Source organism: Mirounga leonina, unplaced genomic scaffold (genome assembly GCF_011800145.1).
Source record: "Mirounga leonina isolate KUSES-001 unplaced genomic scaffold, KU_Mleo_1.0 Mir_178, whole genome shotgun sequence".
NCBI classification, from domain to species: Eukaryota; Metazoa; Chordata; class Mammalia; order Carnivora; family Phocidae; genus Mirounga; species Mirounga leonina.
The window spans coordinates 11002392-11022015 of record NW_023270464.1 but is presented as its reverse complement, the minus strand read 5'-3'; the positions used below and the strand labels follow the sequence as shown (position 1 = coordinate 11022015).

Here is a 19624-nt window from a genome sequence, read left to right as displayed (position 1 = left end):
TTGACCCCTCTCTGGTCTCCCCTGTGTTTGCTCATGACTTCCTCTCAGTCTGATATATGTAGAGAGTCTATCAAATATCTTCCCGCTTCATAGCCCATACCTCCTTGTTAAATTTCTGGCCTATCTGCCCAATTCATTCCTTGCCTCAACCAAGAACATCCCTCAGCCTCATAAAATCATTAGCCTCTCATGTTCACTTGCAACCAAGATTATTACTAATTATTAAGTACTGGGTGTGGGTTTTTCACCTTTTGTTCTAAATCATGTCAGCCCCCTCCAGCAGTGAAGCTGCTGGTTGTTTGCACTCTGCCCTGCCATATTAGAGCTGTTATACTAACCAAGTGGGGTGGAAGGATGCGAGCCACCCCAAGTGAGCTTGTCACATATTTCTGCTCTTCTGATTGGAAGTGTCGTAGTTTTTCATGAATATATGCTTTTCCATTTGTTGAAAACTTTTGGTCAGTTTCCAGAGTACTGAAATGGTTGCTTTTGACAATTTTCTGTAATTTTATAGTTACTTTCTGGGCAGAGGATTTGGTAGCTTCCTCACTCCATCTATTGGAAGGTCCAGCTTTTGTTTTTGTTTCTTTTTTGGTTATGGTTTGCCTGGCATATGTTTTTATCACTTTATATTTAATCTATCCATGTATTTAGATTTTAAATGGATTCCTTTTATACTAGGATCTTCGGTGTCCTCAGGCTATTTGCTTTTAATGTTATTATTGACCTTATTAGATTTAGGCTTACTGTTTTATTATTAGTTTTCTGCTTGTTGCCTCTAATTTTGTCTCTTTATTCCCTCTTTCCTGCCTTGTTATTATTCAAATATATTTTAGTATTCTGTTTGAATTATTGGCTTTTGGGGCTTATCTCTTTTTATTTTATTTATTTTTTGAAGATTTATTTATTTATTTATTTGAGAGAGAGCGCACAATCTGGGGGAAGAGCAGGGGTGAGCTGAGTTTGGAGCACAACTTAGGGCTTGACCCAAGATCATGACCTGAGCTGAAATCAAGAGTTGGATACTCAACTGACTGAGCCATCCATGTGCCCCTGGGCTTATCTCTTTAAAATTTGTTTTATTTTAGTTTTTCCATTAGAAATTACATTATACATATCTTTCAAAATCTACTTGGAAATTCCTTTTGCTTTCCTCCACCAACTTATGTGTTATACTTATCAGAAGTAGTACATCTATATACATTGAAAATCTTATCAGATAATGCTATGATTTTTGCCTTCAGCAGTCATGCATATCTTGAAACACTTAAAAGGAGAAAAGTAAATAGTCTGTTATATTTACTCAGTTATAATAACTCTTACATTTGAAGACATAATGGCTTAACTGAGAAAATTTGGTGAAAGACATAAATTTATAGATTTAAAAAGCTCAGCTAAGAGGGCCTGGCTGGCTCCATCAGTAGAGCATGTGACTCTTGATCTTGGGGTTGTGGGCCCCACATTGGGTATAGAGTTTACTTAAAAAGCTCAGCTGACCCCAGCTAGGATAAATTCAAAAAAGTCATTTACAGGTACATCATAATCAACCTGCTAACAACTAAAGTTAAAGAATAAATCTTGAAAGCACCTAAAGAAACAATGATTCAAATAGCTGTAGAGTTTTCCTTGGACATCATGGAGGCTGGAAGACAATAGAACAGCATCTTTAAGTACTGAGAGGAAAGCATGGTCACCCCAGAATTCTGTATCTAATGAAATTAATCTTTAGGAATCACAATGATAGGAGGACACTCCCAGGTGAAGGAAAACTAAGAGAATTTGTTGTCAGCATACCTGCTCTATGAGAAATGCTAAAAGTTTTTCAGTCTGACTGAACTGATAGAAGGAATCTTGGATTTTCAGGAGTGAAGGAAGAGTTACTTAACGAGCATCCTGTTGTTCTGGCCTTGGTGCCATCTTTAGACTTGACCACTTTTGCTAGATTTACATTTGACTGAGAGTTTTCAAATTTTTAACTTGAGCCCACACTTTGGATTCTGTTTCTTTATTTCTGCCTGATATATTGCTACCCCAGGCTTATTTCCTATTTTTTGTATTTAAGTTAGAATCTTAGATAAATTTTGACTCAGTTGCTTTCTAAAAAGGTACTTCCCCTACCCCCACAAAAAAAAAAGAAAGAAAGGAAGAAAGAAGGAAGAGAGAGGGAAACAAACAATAAAAGACTTAAAGATAGAGAACAAACAGAGGGGTGCTGAAGGGGAGTGGGTGGGGGATGGGCTAGATGGGGGATGGGTATTAAGGAGGGCACTTGATGTAATGAGCACTGAGTGTTGTATGTGGGTGATGAATCACTGAATTCGGCTCCTGAAGCCAACATTGCATATGTTATCTGACTAGAATTTGAATAAAAATTGGAAAAAAAATGTATTTTTGTGTTGGCTGAGCTTAAGCAAGTATATTTTTTAATCAATTATTGAAGTTAAGATGCCATATTTAGTCCTAGATTTGCAGCCTAGTATGAAATGGTCATGAAAATTATGGTTGAGTCTACCTGAGAAGCTATTTAATTTTTATTTCTCTCTTTCCCACATACTTTCACAGTTTGACAAAATCATTAATTTTCCAATCACATTATAGACAGTATTCAACTCAGTACTTTAATTGGAATAATAGCTTAAGTTTTTTTATAACAATTGAAAAGGCCAAAATAGTAAGCTACTGAGAATAATGTCCTTTTGTTGTACTCATTCATTTAATATGTGCAGTCCTGCATGTTTCAGATTTAATAAAATGCTTTTATTCATCTCACACAGGAAGTAAGAAATGTCAGCTTTTCGTTCTCCTTCCCATTCCTCAGTACTTTGACCTTTGGTACTGACATTATGTGTTTCCCTTTTTTGGTCAAAAGTGTTACTAATTTTAATATCTGAAATATGTGTGCCTGTCTGCCAAAGCAGAGTGTAAATATTGATCTGTTACCACTGTAAAAAGTAAATCATCACGTTATGGAAAATTTAGACTCATAATCACATATTATTTCCCCATCTCACAATACAATAAGGCAATGCCAAATTGAAATGGTGGGCAGCTGGGGCGCTTGGGTGGCTCAGTCGGTTAAGTGCCTGACTCTTAGTTTCGGCTCAGGTCATGATCTCAGGGTCTTGGGATCGAGCCCTGTGTAGGGCTCAGCGCAGAGTCTCCTTGTCCTTCTGCCTTCCCCTCTATCTCTCCTCCCACTTGTGACTGCTCATATGCTCGCTTGCACTTTCTTATAAATAAATAAATAAATAAATAAATAAATAAATAAATAAATAAATAAATAAATCTTTATTAAAAAAATAAATGGTGCGCAATTGCAAGCTTTAGTAATTTTTGCAACCACATCAAAACACTTCTTTACACATTTAATTATTTTGTAACTAATGATTAAAATAATTCCTTTTGCTTGCTCCCATGTGATTTTTAATAGATTTTTCAAATTTCTTTCAATATGTGGTTTAATAGATACTGCAATTCAGAAGTATTGATATAATTTTAATTTTTTCGTAAAAAAAAATTAAGTTTTTAGCATTGGCATCACCATACTTAGAGTATAATAATCTAGAAGCACTAACATTATCTTTGACCTTTTTTTTTTTTAAAGATTTTATTTATTTATTTGAGACAGAATGAGAGAGAGAGAGAGCTCATGAGAGGGGGGAGGGTCAGAGGGAGAAGCAGGCTTCCCGCCGAGCAGGGAGCCCAATGCGGGACTCGATCCCAGGACTCCAGGATCATGACCTGAGCTAAAGGCAGTCGCTTAACCGACTGAGCCACCCAGGCGCCCCTATCTTTGACCATTTTTTATTTTACTATTTTCTGTTTCTAGTCAAGCACCCCTGATGCTTTTCTTAAAATATCTCTGGAATTCTTTAAATTTGTCACACTGCCTCTGTTCTAGTCAAATGTCTACTTGTTTTCTCAGCCTAGACTCTCCTTCCATTCCACTGCTTCTTGTATATCCATCATTCTAGTTTTTTCAAAAGAGTGCTGTTATTCTCTGTGAATCTTCAGGAGATGTCATATTCTCACTGCTGTGAGTCCAAGTCTCTCTACCCAGAATTCATTATCACTCACGTCTGCATGAAGGCCTTCATAAGGAACTTATTTCCTACTCTTCTCCCATGGGCGTCTTTGATACTGGTTGGGCTCCAAATAGCCGGTTGTGCATGCTCATTTATATTTCACTTACGTGCCTTTCCTGATCTTTCAGCCCCACCCCCAGCCCCTGCTGGCAGCGCTGTATCCATTTTCCTTTTCAGCTTTTCAAGTGCTGGTCTCCTCCAGCACATTTTGCAGAAGTTTCTCCCACCCCTCATCTACCTCTTCTTTCTCTGACCTTCCTATCACACATCATCTCTCTCTTTTTTTTTTTTTTTTTAGGATTTTATTTATTTATTTTAGAGAGAGATCAAGAGAGCACATGTGAGTCGGGGGAGGGGCAGAGGAAGAGGAAGAGAATCTCAAGCAGACTTTGTACTGAGCCCAGAGCCCAAGGCGGGGCTCGATCTCATGACCCTGATATCATGACCTGAGCCACCCAGGTGCCCCACACATTGTCTCTTATATGTATGGGAATTCTTAATGGTGGAGACCTTGTCTTATTCTCTCTGCACCTGGCCCCGTGGTATGTAGCTGATTGTTTGCACTTCTGTCCCATTTCATTCCTGTAGTAACTTTATAAAGTGAGGTGAGGAAGGTTTCTTGTTGCTATTTATCCAGTGCTAGGACATGATGATCCTTCCCTCAACTCCCTCCCCCCACACATCCCAAATTAGAGGCATTTTTTGTGTGTGAATTAGATAGGTAGATTGGCAAGCATACCTAAATGAAATACTGTGCTAATGGAACCAAGAATGAAATTGACTCCTGTGTGCATCAGTTAGGTTCAAATAGAACAAAACCCCAATTAAGCATCACAGACTGTTCCCTGAATCCTTCCTGCCCATATTCAAATGCATATGTTGCTCAGTATTGGGGAAATTGGGCAATAAAGTATGAATTTCCCAGCACAGATCCCTTGTAATATTATAAAAATAATTAGAAATTAATATATTTTGCACTTGTATTACTTCCATTAAAAATAGTTACTAAAAATGCTCTGGGTAACAGTCTCTAACAAAGATTGACAAACTTTTTCTGTAAATGGCAAGATAGTAAGTATTTTTAAGCTTTGCAGGCCACATATGGTCTCTGCTATATATTCTTTTTTGTTTTTGTTTTTGCTGTTTTTTTGCCACCTTTTGGAAATAGAAAAACCAGTCTTAGCTTGCAAACAGTATAGAAGTGGGCCACCGGCCAGATTTTCCTGTGAGCCCTAGTTTGCCAACCCCTGGTCTGTAGCAGTAAGAAAAGGTAGTCTGTGTAATTGGGCATCCAATAGGGCAGAAGATTTTCTGTCCGGTAGAGAAGACATTGCTAATACTAACCCAACCCCTAAACAAACTGGGATGTGCCCAGGGGGTGCAATAAAGTGGCCGGAACATGGAAAACCTTACCCTGAGGGGAATGGCTCATGGAACAAGGGCAGGATTAGAGAAGGCCAAGAGACAGCCTCCGTGGTCTTCAACTTGGAAGTTCCATAATGTGGAAGAAGTAGACTTGCCCTACACAGTGCTTCCTTTGGTACCTTGAGTAGATTGTACTGTCTTCACAGAGTAAATGTCCGTTCCCTAGAGATTGCTTAGCAGAGCTTACTCGGCTCAGAGAGGCTTCATGGCAGTGATTTTTCCTGAAAAGGATGAAGTACCTTGTAAAGAACTTCCCAAACTTTAGACTTAGTGATTTGGCGTAATACAGGGACATATTTTAGTCACCATGGAACAGATTACAACTATAGGTATCATTAATGAGGGAATATTAAAATATAAATGGAAGGACTTCATTTGGATGAAATTAAAGTAAATCTTCATAGGATGTGTATACTTTGAGTGGGTTTTTAAAAAAGGAACCACATGGCTGAACAGTATCCAAAAATGTTGCCTACCAACAATTTTCATCTTACTATATTCTTTGCCATTGTGAAAATTTCCAAAAGACATCAACTCTCAGTCCAGATACTTTTCTGTCTAGTTCATATAAACAAGGTGCACTTGCTGGGATACTATAATTTGTTTTTAAGGCTCCTACTACTTACCTAGATAGAAGGTAAAATCACAAAAGTATCAAAGACCAGGTACCTAGAGGTGACCGTAATTGTTCTTTTCCCACACGAGCAACAACTTTTGATTCATCAAGCAGCAGAAACCGGGGTAATAGACTTCTGGCTCATATTCACTACTTTGTGTCTCTCCTTTCTCTAGGCGAGCACTCTTCTCCATTAAAAAAAAAAAAAAAAAAACTCTAGCAGGCTAATTTAAAGACACCTACTTCTGTTGGATTATTTGCATACTTCGGCATTCACGTCTGTGGAAATTGCTACAGCTACTGATTTTATTTGTTTTGAACTGTTAACAGTATTGATTCATTTTATTTAATTTAATCAGGATGCGATTTATCTTAATTTTGATTTTGGTTGTAGAGGTTGGCGATTTGAAGGAGCTGCAGACACTAGACATTTCTACCAATCGTTTGCTAAGTTTACCCGAGAGGCTTCACCTGTGCCTTTCCCTGCAGTACCTCACCGTGGACCGCAATCGTCTACGGTGCGTGCCGCGTCATCTCTGCCACCTGCCCAGCCTCAATGAGCTCTCCATGGCTGGAAACCGTCTCGCATTTTTGCCACTTGGTAAGTGATCGTGTTCATCTGGCAAAGCAAAAAAGCCAAAGACTAAGACGAAAGCCTTTGTGTCCTTGACTAGGAAGGATAGGGTAGTTGCCTTCTTTCTGTTTATCCCTGAATTGCCCCTCTAAATCCATTTTTATAGTGAACAAAGCATCAGTCCCAGTTAACGAAGTTTATTTCAGTCTGGGATTTCATATTTTAAAACAGAAATCTGTGCATAAATGTCGTTTAGGGACAAAATATAGGCGATATGAGATGATTTACTCTAAAAAAGGAATGAAAGCATATGTATGTATATTATATATATGTAAGACCATAAAATTGATGGGGGGTATTGAGCAATATGAAAGGACAGCTACTGGTACAAAGATACCTGTCTAGATGTTGAATTCTACATAGAAAAATTTGTATTGGGTATCCTAATGATTAATATTGTCGGATAACCAGACTACACAATTTTTAAAACTTTACAATTGGCCGAACTCCCTGCTGAGCTAGAAATGTCACACTGGCTAACAAATAACATATTATTCACTGTAGGTTTCTGTAGCAGGCCCATTTTAATAAAAGAATACATTTATTTTCACTGAGAATTGAACTATTTTGTTAACTTGTAAGAAACAAAGGTGCCATTTAAAAAAAATTAAAATATGAGGCCCCGCAGAACCCTAAGCTGTCATAGTAAGCCTCCTATGATTTTACTCATAAAAGCATTTTTTATTAATAATTTATCCCTGATGGCAGTGAAGTGAATAATTTACTAGTCTCTGAGAAGAAATATTTTCTACCATAATACAGTACACATATTATTTTCAATTAAAAATAACTGGGAAATGTGAAAATCAATTTGAATAATACCAAATAATTATCCAATTTAAAAAGATTACTTTTCTATAAATATAATTAAATTCTATACTTATAAAATTAGCAAAATGAAATAAAACCATTTCGGAAGCAAGTTACATTTCTAAGAAACCAGAGCTTTCTTTTAAGTGAGAAAAATATCAAATATAAATAGATTAAAAAAATAAAAGTACCTGCTGGTTTAATCACAGGTTATAAAACAATTACAGCAGTGAAGCACCAACCTACAAATCGAGAGATCCAGGTTCTAACCTGGTTCCCCCCACCTCGCAGTGCATGACCTGGAGTAAATCACTAAAACCTCTCTGAGCTTCATTTACCTTATCCGTATAAACCAGAAATAATAACATTTATCCTGTTGACTTTGGAGTTATTTTGAAGTCCAATAAGATAGCGTGTATGTAAGAACTCTAAAGCACTGTACAAATGCAGATGACTCAACTGAGGAGATGGAACTTGTGGATTATCATATCCTGCTTTTTAAAAGTTCCGTCCTCCTTCTCATATTCATACCCTCTGTAGGAACCCCCAGACTTGTATTTACCACTTCTAGGAGCTGTTGCCTGTACCAATGCCGACTCCCTACCAAGGGATGGCTAGGATGGCGCAGTCGATGCTGATCGGTGAATCAGGGAAGGGAGGGGGGAGGGAAGTAAAGGATGTGATGATTTGATCTGCGTGGTGTAGAACTCAGCGGTCTAACGTCAGCATTCAAGGTAAAGCTAGACGCCCCATTACAGGCAACCATGATTTGACTCTCAGGCATTCCTGGAAACAGATTCGCTTGTTAAGTCTGGAGTTGCCCATACTATTGTTCATAGAATTATTATTATTACTGTTGTTGTTACTACTGGCCACATCAATAAGGAGTGTCTCCATGAGTAATACTACTGCAACTCTTTGTAAGAACAATCATTTATTGAATTAGGTATTCTGTTAGGCACGGTACAGAGGCTCTCTAATTTAATTATTACAGAACCTGTTATTACAAAACCTATTGACAACCTGTTTACAGATGAGGAAATTGAGATTCAGAGAAGTTAAGTAACCCACCCAGAATCACAGCTAGTGAGAGACAGAATTGAGTTTCAGACTCTGTCTGATTCTAAACTCCACATTCTTTCCACCTTGACATGCTATCTCCACATCCCAGGCATGATCTCTCTACAAAGGGACCTCATTTGCAATAGGGCTGAACTTGGGGCACCTGGGTGGCTCATTTGGGTAAGCACCCAACTCTTGATTTCAGCTCAGGTCATGATCTCAGGGTTGTGACATCAAGCCCCACGTCAGGCTCTGTGCTGGGCATGGAGCCTGCTTAAGATTCTCTCTCTGCCCCTCCACCTACCCCTCTCTCCCTCCTCTAAAAAAAAGGAAAGAAAAAAGGAATAGGGCTGAACCATACTGAGCATCTTTCTAATTGTATAGCCACCTCCAGTGTCAAATTTGGGCAGCCATTTTGTATTGAAATACTCATATGGACACTCTAGTTGGCCCAATTCAATCTCTGTCTCTACATACTTAGCAGGGTCTGTCTGCCAGAGGGTATAGCTTTGTCTCACCTACCCACTCTGGACACCAGCCAGGTGCTCCAAGTTACTTATTTCTAATCTATCATCAGCAGGTCCTACAACAAGAAAAATCTTATAAAAGCTTAGGCCAGAGACCTGTTATCTAGTTCTTTCTTGGTGTTAGCCATTCTTCTTACTTTGCCTGGCCCCTTCAACCTCCCTGGAGTTCCTGATTCCTTAATTTTATGCTGTTCACAACTTGTTTTTCTTGTCTTCTTGTTTCTTCCATCAGATATGCTTTGTCTCAAGTCTAAACCATTCATCAGCAACTGACTACATCCTGCCTATGGCTCTGATCCACAGCCCTGTTCTCACGTCCAGAGGTACACTTACCAGAATGCCATCTAGCTCAAGAGCCTGGGTTCTGCCTAGAATCCCGTGTACAGTCGGACTTTTTAAACTAAATGAATCTTGTTTACCAGTCTTTAGCCTGTGGGTCCTGTCTCAAGTCCAGCCAGGCTCCATGCCCTTCATCTTGCCTGTTCTCCCTACCTCACTGTAGTTCATCCAGCTATGGCTCCTTATTGCCATGGTCATTTGCCACTCTGCTAACCTGTCGTTTTAGCAGTGACACAGCCAAGCACGTGCTGTGGTGGTGGTGGCAGTGATGCTGGGAGAAGAGAGAAGCCATTGCAATAGGAACTTGATGGCTCTTGGTTTGTAGTACCGAGGAGTAACCTTGTGGATCATGCTGAATTGCCTGCAGCAGCAGATGGCGGGCGTGGCAGTGGCTGGTGCCAGGTGATAGAAACGATCGTTAGGTAGAAGGTAGAGTCCACGACACATTGCCTGGCTGCTCTTCTGCTTTGGCACCTCAGTCATTTATTTGCTGGGGCATCTTCTGTGTGCCCTGTGGTAAGTGCTGGTGTGGGCGAGGATGTGGGCGTCTCTTCTTCAGCACTGGGGTTCAGTGGTGAGTAGAGCCTTGCAGATTGCTCTCTGTCTCTAGAGGTCTTGTCACCCCCAAAACCTTGCCTCTGTGTTTGGAGAGATTTTCCTTTGTGAACTGGTCGATATGGTGTCAAAGAGCATGAGAGGCAGGAGGATCTGCTCTGGGTTCTGAGGAGGAGGGTCCCTCGCATCATCGAGGTGACCACAGCTCTCCAGCCTGGGGCCACGGACAGCCCAGGAGATGGAAGCGGTTTCACATTCCTCACAAGGCTCACGGCCCTGGCAGGACACAGGCCTGTGGGTAAGGGTTGATTTTACCAGAGAAAGACATACAAGCAAGAGGAGGAGGTTAAAAATTGTCCACTTAGAAAGAAACAGGCTGACTGAAGCAGTGCTCAGCCCTGGTCTCAGACTGATTCTTTGAGAACAGCAGGAGCCCAAGGTTAGGAAGCAAATACGAGCACTAGTGGCCTTTCTCCCCTGTTATACTGGGTGAACCTTTGTAAAGAAGTGGGTGAGACCGCCAGAGAGGGCTTCGGGAAATTGGAGACAGGATAATCTGTGAAGATGATGAAAATGAATCTGACAGAAATATCAGCAATCTTCTTCATGTTGTTTTTCGGTTTTGTGGGAGGTTTTGTTTTCCTTTTTGTTTTTTTAATACCACGAAGGTGGTTTTGGAAAAGGGGTTCGATTAGATCTTTCGGAGAAAAATAATTAAATCCATAGATGTCCTTCCACAGAGTTTGTGCACTTGAAACCTTTCTTTGAACTCCTTTCTGATAAACAAAAGCTGTCTAATGCTATGAACTATGGCGGACAGAGTCAAATGAAGCATGCGGCTGCAGGCACTGCCTTTCCTCAGACAACTGAACTGTTCTTGGAAACCTAGCAAATAGGGATGTCTCTTTACAGTAGTTAGGAGATACTGTGTGTATACATGCACACACACAACTAAAGTTTTCAAATAGAAGTCTCTTATGTTTAAACGTGATTCTATGAGCATAGTACAGGAACTTAAAGGCTTATGAAATGGGTGCTATAATATCTCTGCCCGGGATTGGACATAGGAATCCTGTTTTGGGGAGTTACTTACAGAATTTGGTTGCTCACCAAAGAAGGTTGTCTTAGAAGAAAAGCAAGTTTTTATCTCTGGCTTCATGGGGAAAAAAAAAAAAGAATGTCATGTTTCAGCATCTTCAAAAAGCACCTAGAGAAGGTATATATAGGGTGACTTAAATAATGTGTAAGACTAGCTAAGCCATAACACTCTTCGAGGACATTCTTTTAAAGATGAAAAGATGCATCAAGAAAGAAGAATGCTCCTACTCTAATGATACCATGATAATTGATTGAGTGACAAATCAGTCTACAAACAGAAGCTTTTTCCACAGTGGTGACTATCGGTGAGGAGGAGAGGGAAACTAATCACTTGAGTCTCATGCTGTGATATTTACTAGAGGTTTTGAAATGAGAGTATTTGTTGTTGATTCAATATAGTTCTGCATACTAAATAGTTCTCAGAGTTGTGACTCACCTCTGGGCTTCTGAAAGGTAGGAAAATACAAAGGAAAGGGTTTTTTTCCTCTAAGTCTTTTTTACCAGGTATTCCTGGTCTCTCTTGTATAATTAATAAGCCTGATTATTCAGTAATGTTCACAACTTATTTAATGATGAATAAAAGATATAAGTACTGTGAGGTTGCCCAGGCACAAATTGGCTATGGAAGAGCATCCTTTAGTTAGCCCCCAGGAAGTGCTGTGTCATCTAAACTCAATGTTAGTAACTCCTGTAGTTTAAGAAAATGAGAAGACAAAAGTTATCCCTACGTGAGAAGGTAGAATTTTTTTAAAGATTTTTATTTATTTATTTGAGAGAGAGAGAGCATGAGTGGCAGGGAGGGGCAGAGGGAGAGGGAGAAGAAGATTCCCCACTGAGCAGGGAGTCCAGTGTGGGGCCTGATCGCAGGACCCTGAGATCATGACCTGAGCTGAAGGCAGACGCTTAACTGACTGAGCCATTCAGGCACCCCACCAGGTGGAATTTTTGCCTGTTAGAAAAACAGTGAACGAATTCTTAACCAAGAACATTTGGCAAATGACACTGAGATAAATAGAATATTCTAGTACATAAACTACCATGTACTGAAGCCAAAACTTAGTGGAGAATAGCTTCCTACTAACAGGAAACTATTTGGGTTTCTAAACCAGTCCTAGAGCTGGTCCTTGGAGACTTTGACAGGGAGGTAAACTGGCCTTTTATCACATAACAGGCGATCACTTCAGTTTTCTGTAGTAGTTGTAGTTGCTTTTTCCTTTATAGGGATTAGATACCTTGTCTAGAAAAAAACAAAACAGTTTATGCCAAGTAGGGTGCAGTTTTAGAAAGTAGCTTCTAGGCATTTTCAAAACTTACGCTGAAGTCCCTTCTTTCATTGCAAATGGCGTATTAGACACAAATCTGTTAACTATACTTGGCTTTTCTATTGCTTCTTGTTCTTTTTTGCTCTGTATCAGCTTAGAAAGTCAGGAAGAGAATTGCTCTTTCCTATTTTTTAAGAAAATAATTCAGTCCAAGCAAAACCAGTATGGAAACTAGATGGAAACCAGGTAATAATTCTGTAATCTCAGACTTAGAGATGAATGTAAACTGTACTTTGCTGAACCATGAATGTATTTGATCTGCAGTTTGAAGAACTACTGCCTTGAGGTCATTGTTTAGTGGGAACTATTTGCAAAGTTGTGTAGCCTTAAATAAGTCTCAGTGCTTAAAGCGTTTGTTCTAGTACAGATCAGAAATCCCAGTGGTTGGAACTAGTCCTGTGTTTGAGTGGAAGTCATGATGACTACTTTCCAAGGAGAGACCCAAACATTCCACTAAAATCTTGTTCTCATCCGTGTTCTGTGGAGATTGTTGGATACGTCTCTAATCAAAGGCATAATGAAAAAGGAGAAAAAGGTTTGAAAAGAAGGCTCAAAAACTAGTAATGGGAAAAAGTGAGAGAGAGTTATTCTGTTAATTAAAGCCCATGCAGACCTTGTTTCAGGAATAAAGTTATTATGACTTGTATTTCTTCAAGAAAATGGATATTCAGTGCTCTTTTTTGGACTCTGTCTTCTTGCAAGTATTTGTAACAAAAATTGTTTATTTGTCTTCGTGCTGCTTACTCATCTGACCCTTTTCCACTGTCTTAATGATACCTCTGCTTTGTTTTTCTTTCATCACATTGGATCTTCACTGTTGCCTTAAGGTTTTCTTAGGAAGTTAGTATGGTTATTTAATATGGCTTCTGTAGCATGGGCCAACATTGACTGTACTGTGCTAATGTGTGAAGAGAAAAGTCACCTAGAGTATATTTTTCTCTAAAGTTTTGGAAGAGGATTTGGGGATGAGGAAGTGATTAATACGAAAAAGTTAGCCCTGTTTTCTTAAATACCAGTTTAAAGCAAGAGAGAACTGCTGCTCATTCTTTAAAGGGTACAAATGTGATATTGTTCTAATGTCCATACCACCCAAAGCAGTCTACAGATTCAGTACAATTCCTATCAAAATACCAATGACATTTTTCATAGAACTAGAAAAAATAATCCTAAAATTTGTATGGAACCACAAAAGACCCCGAATAGCCAAAGCAATCCTGAGAAAAGAACAAAGCTGGAAGTATCATGCTACCTGATTTCAAACCATGTTACAAAGCTGTAGTAATCAAAACGGTTTGGCATGGGCATAAAAACAGATGCATAAATCAATAGAATAGAGTAGAAAGCCCAGAAATAAACCCACACTTACATGGCCAGTTCATTTCCGACAGAGTGGGCAAGAATATACAGTGAAGAAAAGATAGTCTCTTCAAGAAATGGTATTAGGAAAACTGTTATAGCAACATGCAAAAGAATGAAACTGGACCACTTTCTTATATCATAAATGAAAATCAACTCAGGGGGCCCCTGGGTGGCTCAGACGTTAAGCATCTGCCTTCGGCTCAGGTCGTGATCCCAGGGTCCTGGGATCGAGCCCTGCATCAGGCTCCCTGCTCTGCGGGAGCCTGCTTCTCCCTCTCCCACTCCCCCTGCTTGTGTTCCCTCTCTCACTGTGTCTCTCTCTGTCAAATAAATAAAATCTTTAAAAAAAAAAAAAGAAAGAAAATAAACTCAGAATGGATTAAAGACTTAGATATAAGACCTTAAAGCATAAAACACCTAGAAGAAAACATAGGCAGTTAACCCCTTTGACATTCGTTTTGGTGATTTTTTTTTTTTTTTTGGATCTGTCTCCTTAGGCAAAAATAAACAAATGAGATTGTATCAAACTAAAAGTTTTTGCACAGTGAAGGAAACCACCAAAAAAAAATGAAAAGGAAACCTACTGAATGGGAGAGAAGATATTTGCAAATGATGTATCTGATAAAGGGTTCACATCCAAAACATATAAAGAGCTCCTAAAACTCAATATCAAAAAATAAACTGATTAAAAAATGGGCAAAGGGCCTGAATAGACATTTGTCCAAAGAAGACATCCAGATGGCAAACCAGACACATGAAAAAATGCTCAACATCATTCATCATCAGGGAAATGCAAATCAAAACCACAGTTTGATATATCACCTCACACCTGTCAGAATGGCTAGCATCAAAAAGATAAGAAATAACAAGTGTTGGCTAGGATGTGGAGAAAAGGGAACCCTGTGCACTGTTGGTGGGAATGTAAACTGGTACAGCCACTCTGGAAAATGGTATGGTTGTTCCTCAAAAAATTAAAAATAGAAGTATATTATGACCCAGCAATTCCACTTCTAGGTATTTATCCAAAGAAAAAGAAAACACTAATTCAGAAAGACATATGTACCTTTGTGTTCATTGCAGCATTATTTACAATAGCTAAGATATGAGAGCCACCTAAGTGTCTATTGATAGATGAATAGATAAGGAAGATGTAATATGTACATACAATGGAATATTAGTCATAAAAAAGAATGAAATCTTGCTATTGGTGACAACATCGATGGACCTAGAGGGTATTATGCTAAGTGAAATAAGTCAGAGAAAGACAAATACTGTATGAATTCACTTATATGTGGAATCTAAAAAACAACACAAACAGTCTAACAAACTTATAAACTATGTATGAGTTTTGTTCATAAATACAGAGAACATAGATTGCTACAGAGAATAAACTTATGGTTGCCAGAGTAGAGGGGGTGGAGTGATAGACACAATAGGTGAAGGGGATTAAGAGGTACAGTCTTCCAGTAATAAAATAAATAACACACAGTGATGTAATGTACAGCATAGGAAATACGAGATTTTATTTATTTTTGAGAGAGAGAGAGCGCGCGCACAGGCATGGGGCGTAGCAGGCAGAGGGAGAGGGAGAAACAGGTTCCCTGTTGAGCAGAGAGCCCAATGCAGGGCTCCAACCCAGGACCCTGGGATCGTGACCTGAGCCGAAGGCAGACACTTCACTGACTGAGCCGCCCAGGTGCCCCAGCATAGGAAATATAGTAATACAGATGTGAAGTTTAGAAAAATAAGTAGTAGGAGCGCTAGATCTTTGAGCAGAATCTTTGCCAGCAAAGTTTTCGTTAATTTGATTTTGGAACTCAGAGTTTTTAAAATAGTGACAAGAATGTACAGTCCTAGGAAAATCTGGAAGATGTTGTCAGTGGACTCTAAAGCAAACACCTGGAGTTTCTATCAGTCATAGTTTTCAGTAAAAGTCTTCAGTTTTGGGGGGCAGGAGAAAAACAGGTACAAGTCCAGCTGGGCAACAGCTCAGGATGAGATGCAAAATGAAGACATTGTTTTCTCCACGCCGGCGGCCGCGGCACTCAAAGACTCACTGTTGTAATTCTTGAGTCTGCTGGACTGTCGGCATGAAGTCTCCTTCTTTGGGATCTTCTCTGAGGGAATTCTTGGTATTTCTTCAAATTACTGCTGTAAATCTGTAAGTCAGAACTACCGTTACTAGTTATCTGGTCTTTTAAGGGGAGCAAAGAGGAAAAAAAAAAGATCAAAAAATAAAGGAAGCAAAGGGATATTTTGTTCATCAGGTATCTCCTTGGCCGTATATCCTCACATCACACCTGGATGCTTGGGCACAGTGCCTGTCCTCTGGCACCCACACCACCCACACCCATGCAGCTCACTGGGGAGTATCGCCTCCTACGTGATGTGGGAGTTCCCTGCTTATATGGAAATGATGTGTTTGGGGAGGCTGTCGAGCTAACGTCATGGTGAACCAGGCCATCTGCTTTTAAATTCTGGGTCTGCCATTTAATTGCTGTGTGATCCTGGGCTTAAAAAGGCTAATTAATCTGTCTAAGTCTTAGGAACAGGGCAAAATGAATACCTACTTCATAGCACTGTTGTGAGAATTAAATAAGATCCATTTAAAACACTATCACTCATAAGTACTACGTAAGCATGTGGTCAACATGAGCTATTTTGATTGTTTTGCTAGACTGTTAGAAAGGGTTGGGCGCCTGGGTGGCTCAGTCGTTAAGCATCTGCCTTCGGCTCAGGTCATGATCTCAGGGTCCTGGGATCGAGTCCCACCCACATCGGGCTCCCTCCTCTGCGGGAAGCCTGCTCTCCCTCTCCCACTCCCGCTGCTTGTGTTCCTGCTCTCGCTATCTCTGTCTCTATCAAATAAATAAATAAAATCTTAAAAGGAAAAAAAAGAAAGGGTTGGGACTGGGTGTGTCTTCACTTTTGTACCCCAAGCATCTAGTACAGTGTCTGGCTCATTGCTCGCTATAATTTCTTTGTCACCTGAACTATGCAACACAAATAGAGATGCTGAAAAAAAAAAAAAAGAATTAGAGATGCTGATGCTTGCATATTTAAACCAACAGCAAAAGAAGCCTTCAGTCATTCAAATTCCTTAAAATCCATTTATTTTAACAGTTGTTGATGATCTATGTAGAAAGCATCTTATTGAATTATAATTCCCTGTGAAATCTCTGTACAAGTTGAGTAGATCAGAAAGAATATGATTATGTAAAAGATTAAATGGAGTGTGTGTGCATATGTTTAAAGAAAACACTGTATGTCAACCGTGCTTCAATAATTAAAAAAGAAACTAACACTTTAAAAGTCATTCTTGGGCGCCTGGGTGGCTCAGTCGGTTAAGCGACTGCCTTCGGCTCAGGTCATGATCCTGGAGTCCTGGGATCGAGTCCCGCATCGGGCTCCCTGCTCAGCGGGGGGTCTGCTTCTCCCTCTGACCTTCTTCCCTCTTGTGCTCTCTGTCTCTCATTCTCTCTCTCTCAAATAAATAAAATCTTTAAAAAAAATAAATAAATAAATAAATAAAAAATAAAAAAGGTCATTCTTCTGGAAAAGTGGTTGAAAGGTTCTCTTCATAAGAGCCATGTAGGTAAATTTTTAAACTTGTTTTAAAGACGGTTTTGGAATACACGGTATACTACTCTGAATTCATTGTAAAGAAGCCCACATTTTAAAATTACATTAAAAATGTAGTCATGACTAGTAATACATCTGACTGACTGAACCATGATACTTGATGTGACATGGACAGTCTTGCAAACAGCCTATGTGGGTCTATGCTGTGATGTTGTAGTTTCTGTTACCCCATCATTTTGTGGAAGAGCATACATCATTCACCTTCTGATAAAATAAATGAGTTTCATACTGGTAAGTGTGCAGTAAACAGATCCTATGAAGTTCTGGCCCACGCTGTCCTCCTGCGCTTGCTTTTACAGCATAGTTAAAAGAGCAGTAACCTAGATACAGAGGAGCTTTTGTTCCGTCTTCAGCCATGTGGACTGCATATGCCAGGGCCTTGAAGTTGAAAAAAAAAAAGAATTGGAGTTTGTGCAAGACGGCTAGCTTTTGCTAATTTCTAAGTTAACAATACTTTGATGTGTGCGTCTGGAAAAAAACGGGAAACATTTTAGACACAGTACAGCCCTTTTAAAAGCCACATGAAGAAGTTCTTTGTTGCTTTAGCATCTATGCATATGGACAACTTCCTTGCTTTATAAAGTTCAAGTACTGAGCATTTTTGCACAGGAACTTTAAAAAATATTATTACCTGGAAATTTATTGCAAGGGTAGTAATATATGAAAATTAATGGAAGGAAGAAAACAAACCAGCTTCTTAGCTAGTACACAAATGGTCTCTTCCAAAGTTAATTATCGAGTGAAGATTTTTCTCTCTTAAGAACAGAAGAAATATTTCAAAGCTTTTTCAGACAGAAATACTTACATTTCAGCCTCATTATGATTATAAAATGCCATTCCATTGTGCTTGGGGTTTTGCCAGCGGAAGGGTCTTTGGCCGAGAGCATGCTCTCATGAGACTCTCACAGCTCTGCCCGGACAGCCTGTGGTCTTGCCGGGGGTTTAGGGGTCTTGGCCTGGCCAGTAGGCTGTGCTGGGTCAGCTAAAGCAAGAGCTGCCTGCTTCTCTTTATGATCTTGCACTCTGTTTTGTGATCTTCTCTTTACATTCACAGGAGAGAGGTAAAAGACTAAGATATATCGGGAACCAGTTATTATGCAAGGGATCAGGCTTGGTGTTGTATACATTGTTGAGGCTTCTTGACAAGCCTGTGAGATAAGTATTACTGTCTGGTTTTGCAGAGGAGGTAACAGGCTAGGAGCGTTTGATTTGCCCCTGTCCCTGTGTCTTGTAGCAGTTAGGAAGTAGAAAGCCAGGATTCAGACTCCGTTCTGACTCCATAGCCCACCACATCCTGTACTCTGTATGAGATTGTGTTATTTGGGAAGGTTAAGTGTCTATATTAAATATTCATGTCCGTGTGGTGTTACACTTACTACTGTGTGATAGATTTGATCACAACTGAGTCATGTTTTCTTTCAGCTTCGGTAGAAAATCATTCATTCCATTAAGGGCATATATAAAAAAGGACATTCCCTAAAGCAGTCAGGAGTTACAAAAAGAATTCTCTGGAATATCGAAAAATCTAAGATAAGATCGAAACCATATAGTATTTTTAAATCACTGACTCTTCATTTTTTCCCCTATAAAACTAGGGTAGGAAAGAAGACAAAACCATGTAGGAAGTAGCCAGTGTCAGCTTTTATTTAATTTTGTATTATGATCCTTGCATGTAGCCTCTTTTCATTTGCACAAGCTCTTTTGTGTGTATTAGAGGGGAGAGGTGCTTCCTCTGTCATGTCCCATTTTGTGTCCTTGACTCAAGGGGATGAATCACTGTCTCTAGAGGCTGTTGCCTCCAACTCTTTTCTGTGCAATTAAACTATAGAAAAGTGTTAGTGCCTTTTGCTGCATGCCAAGGAGAATTCTCTCTTAATTGGCCTTCTGCTGTAGGGCCACACTTCCAAATATGTCACCTATTAATAATGAGAATAATAATAATTGCCATATATTGGGGAAGGTGTATGCCAAGGATTCTGCTTGATAATTTAGAAGCTTTGTTAGTAATTCTCACCGAACTTAAGAGACAGCATTATTGGGGCGCCTGGGTGGCTCAGTTGGTTGAGTGTCCAACTCTTGGTTTTGGCTCAAGTCACGGTCTCAGGGTCGTGGGATCGAGCCCTGTGTCGGGCTCTGTGCTCAGCAGAGAG

The 19624-nt window shown here is 39.6% G+C and overlaps 1 protein-coding gene across 2 annotated transcripts in view; it reads left to right on the top strand.

The window, feature by feature from the left end:
* LRRC28 (leucine rich repeat containing 28) overlaps positions 1 to 19624 on the top strand; it is a 165611-nt gene that overhangs the window by 100349 nt on the left and 45638 nt on the right. Inside the window, exon 6 of one of the 2 annotated variants that reach the window (XM_035024036.1) lies at positions 6521 to 6727. The exons of the other annotated variant lie outside the window; for it this stretch is intronic. Coding sequence (XP_034879927.1) covers positions 6521 to 6727 — 207 coding nt within the window. The remainder of the gene's footprint in view (positions 1 to 6520; positions 6728 to 19624) is intronic. 2 annotated transcript variants of the gene reach the window in all.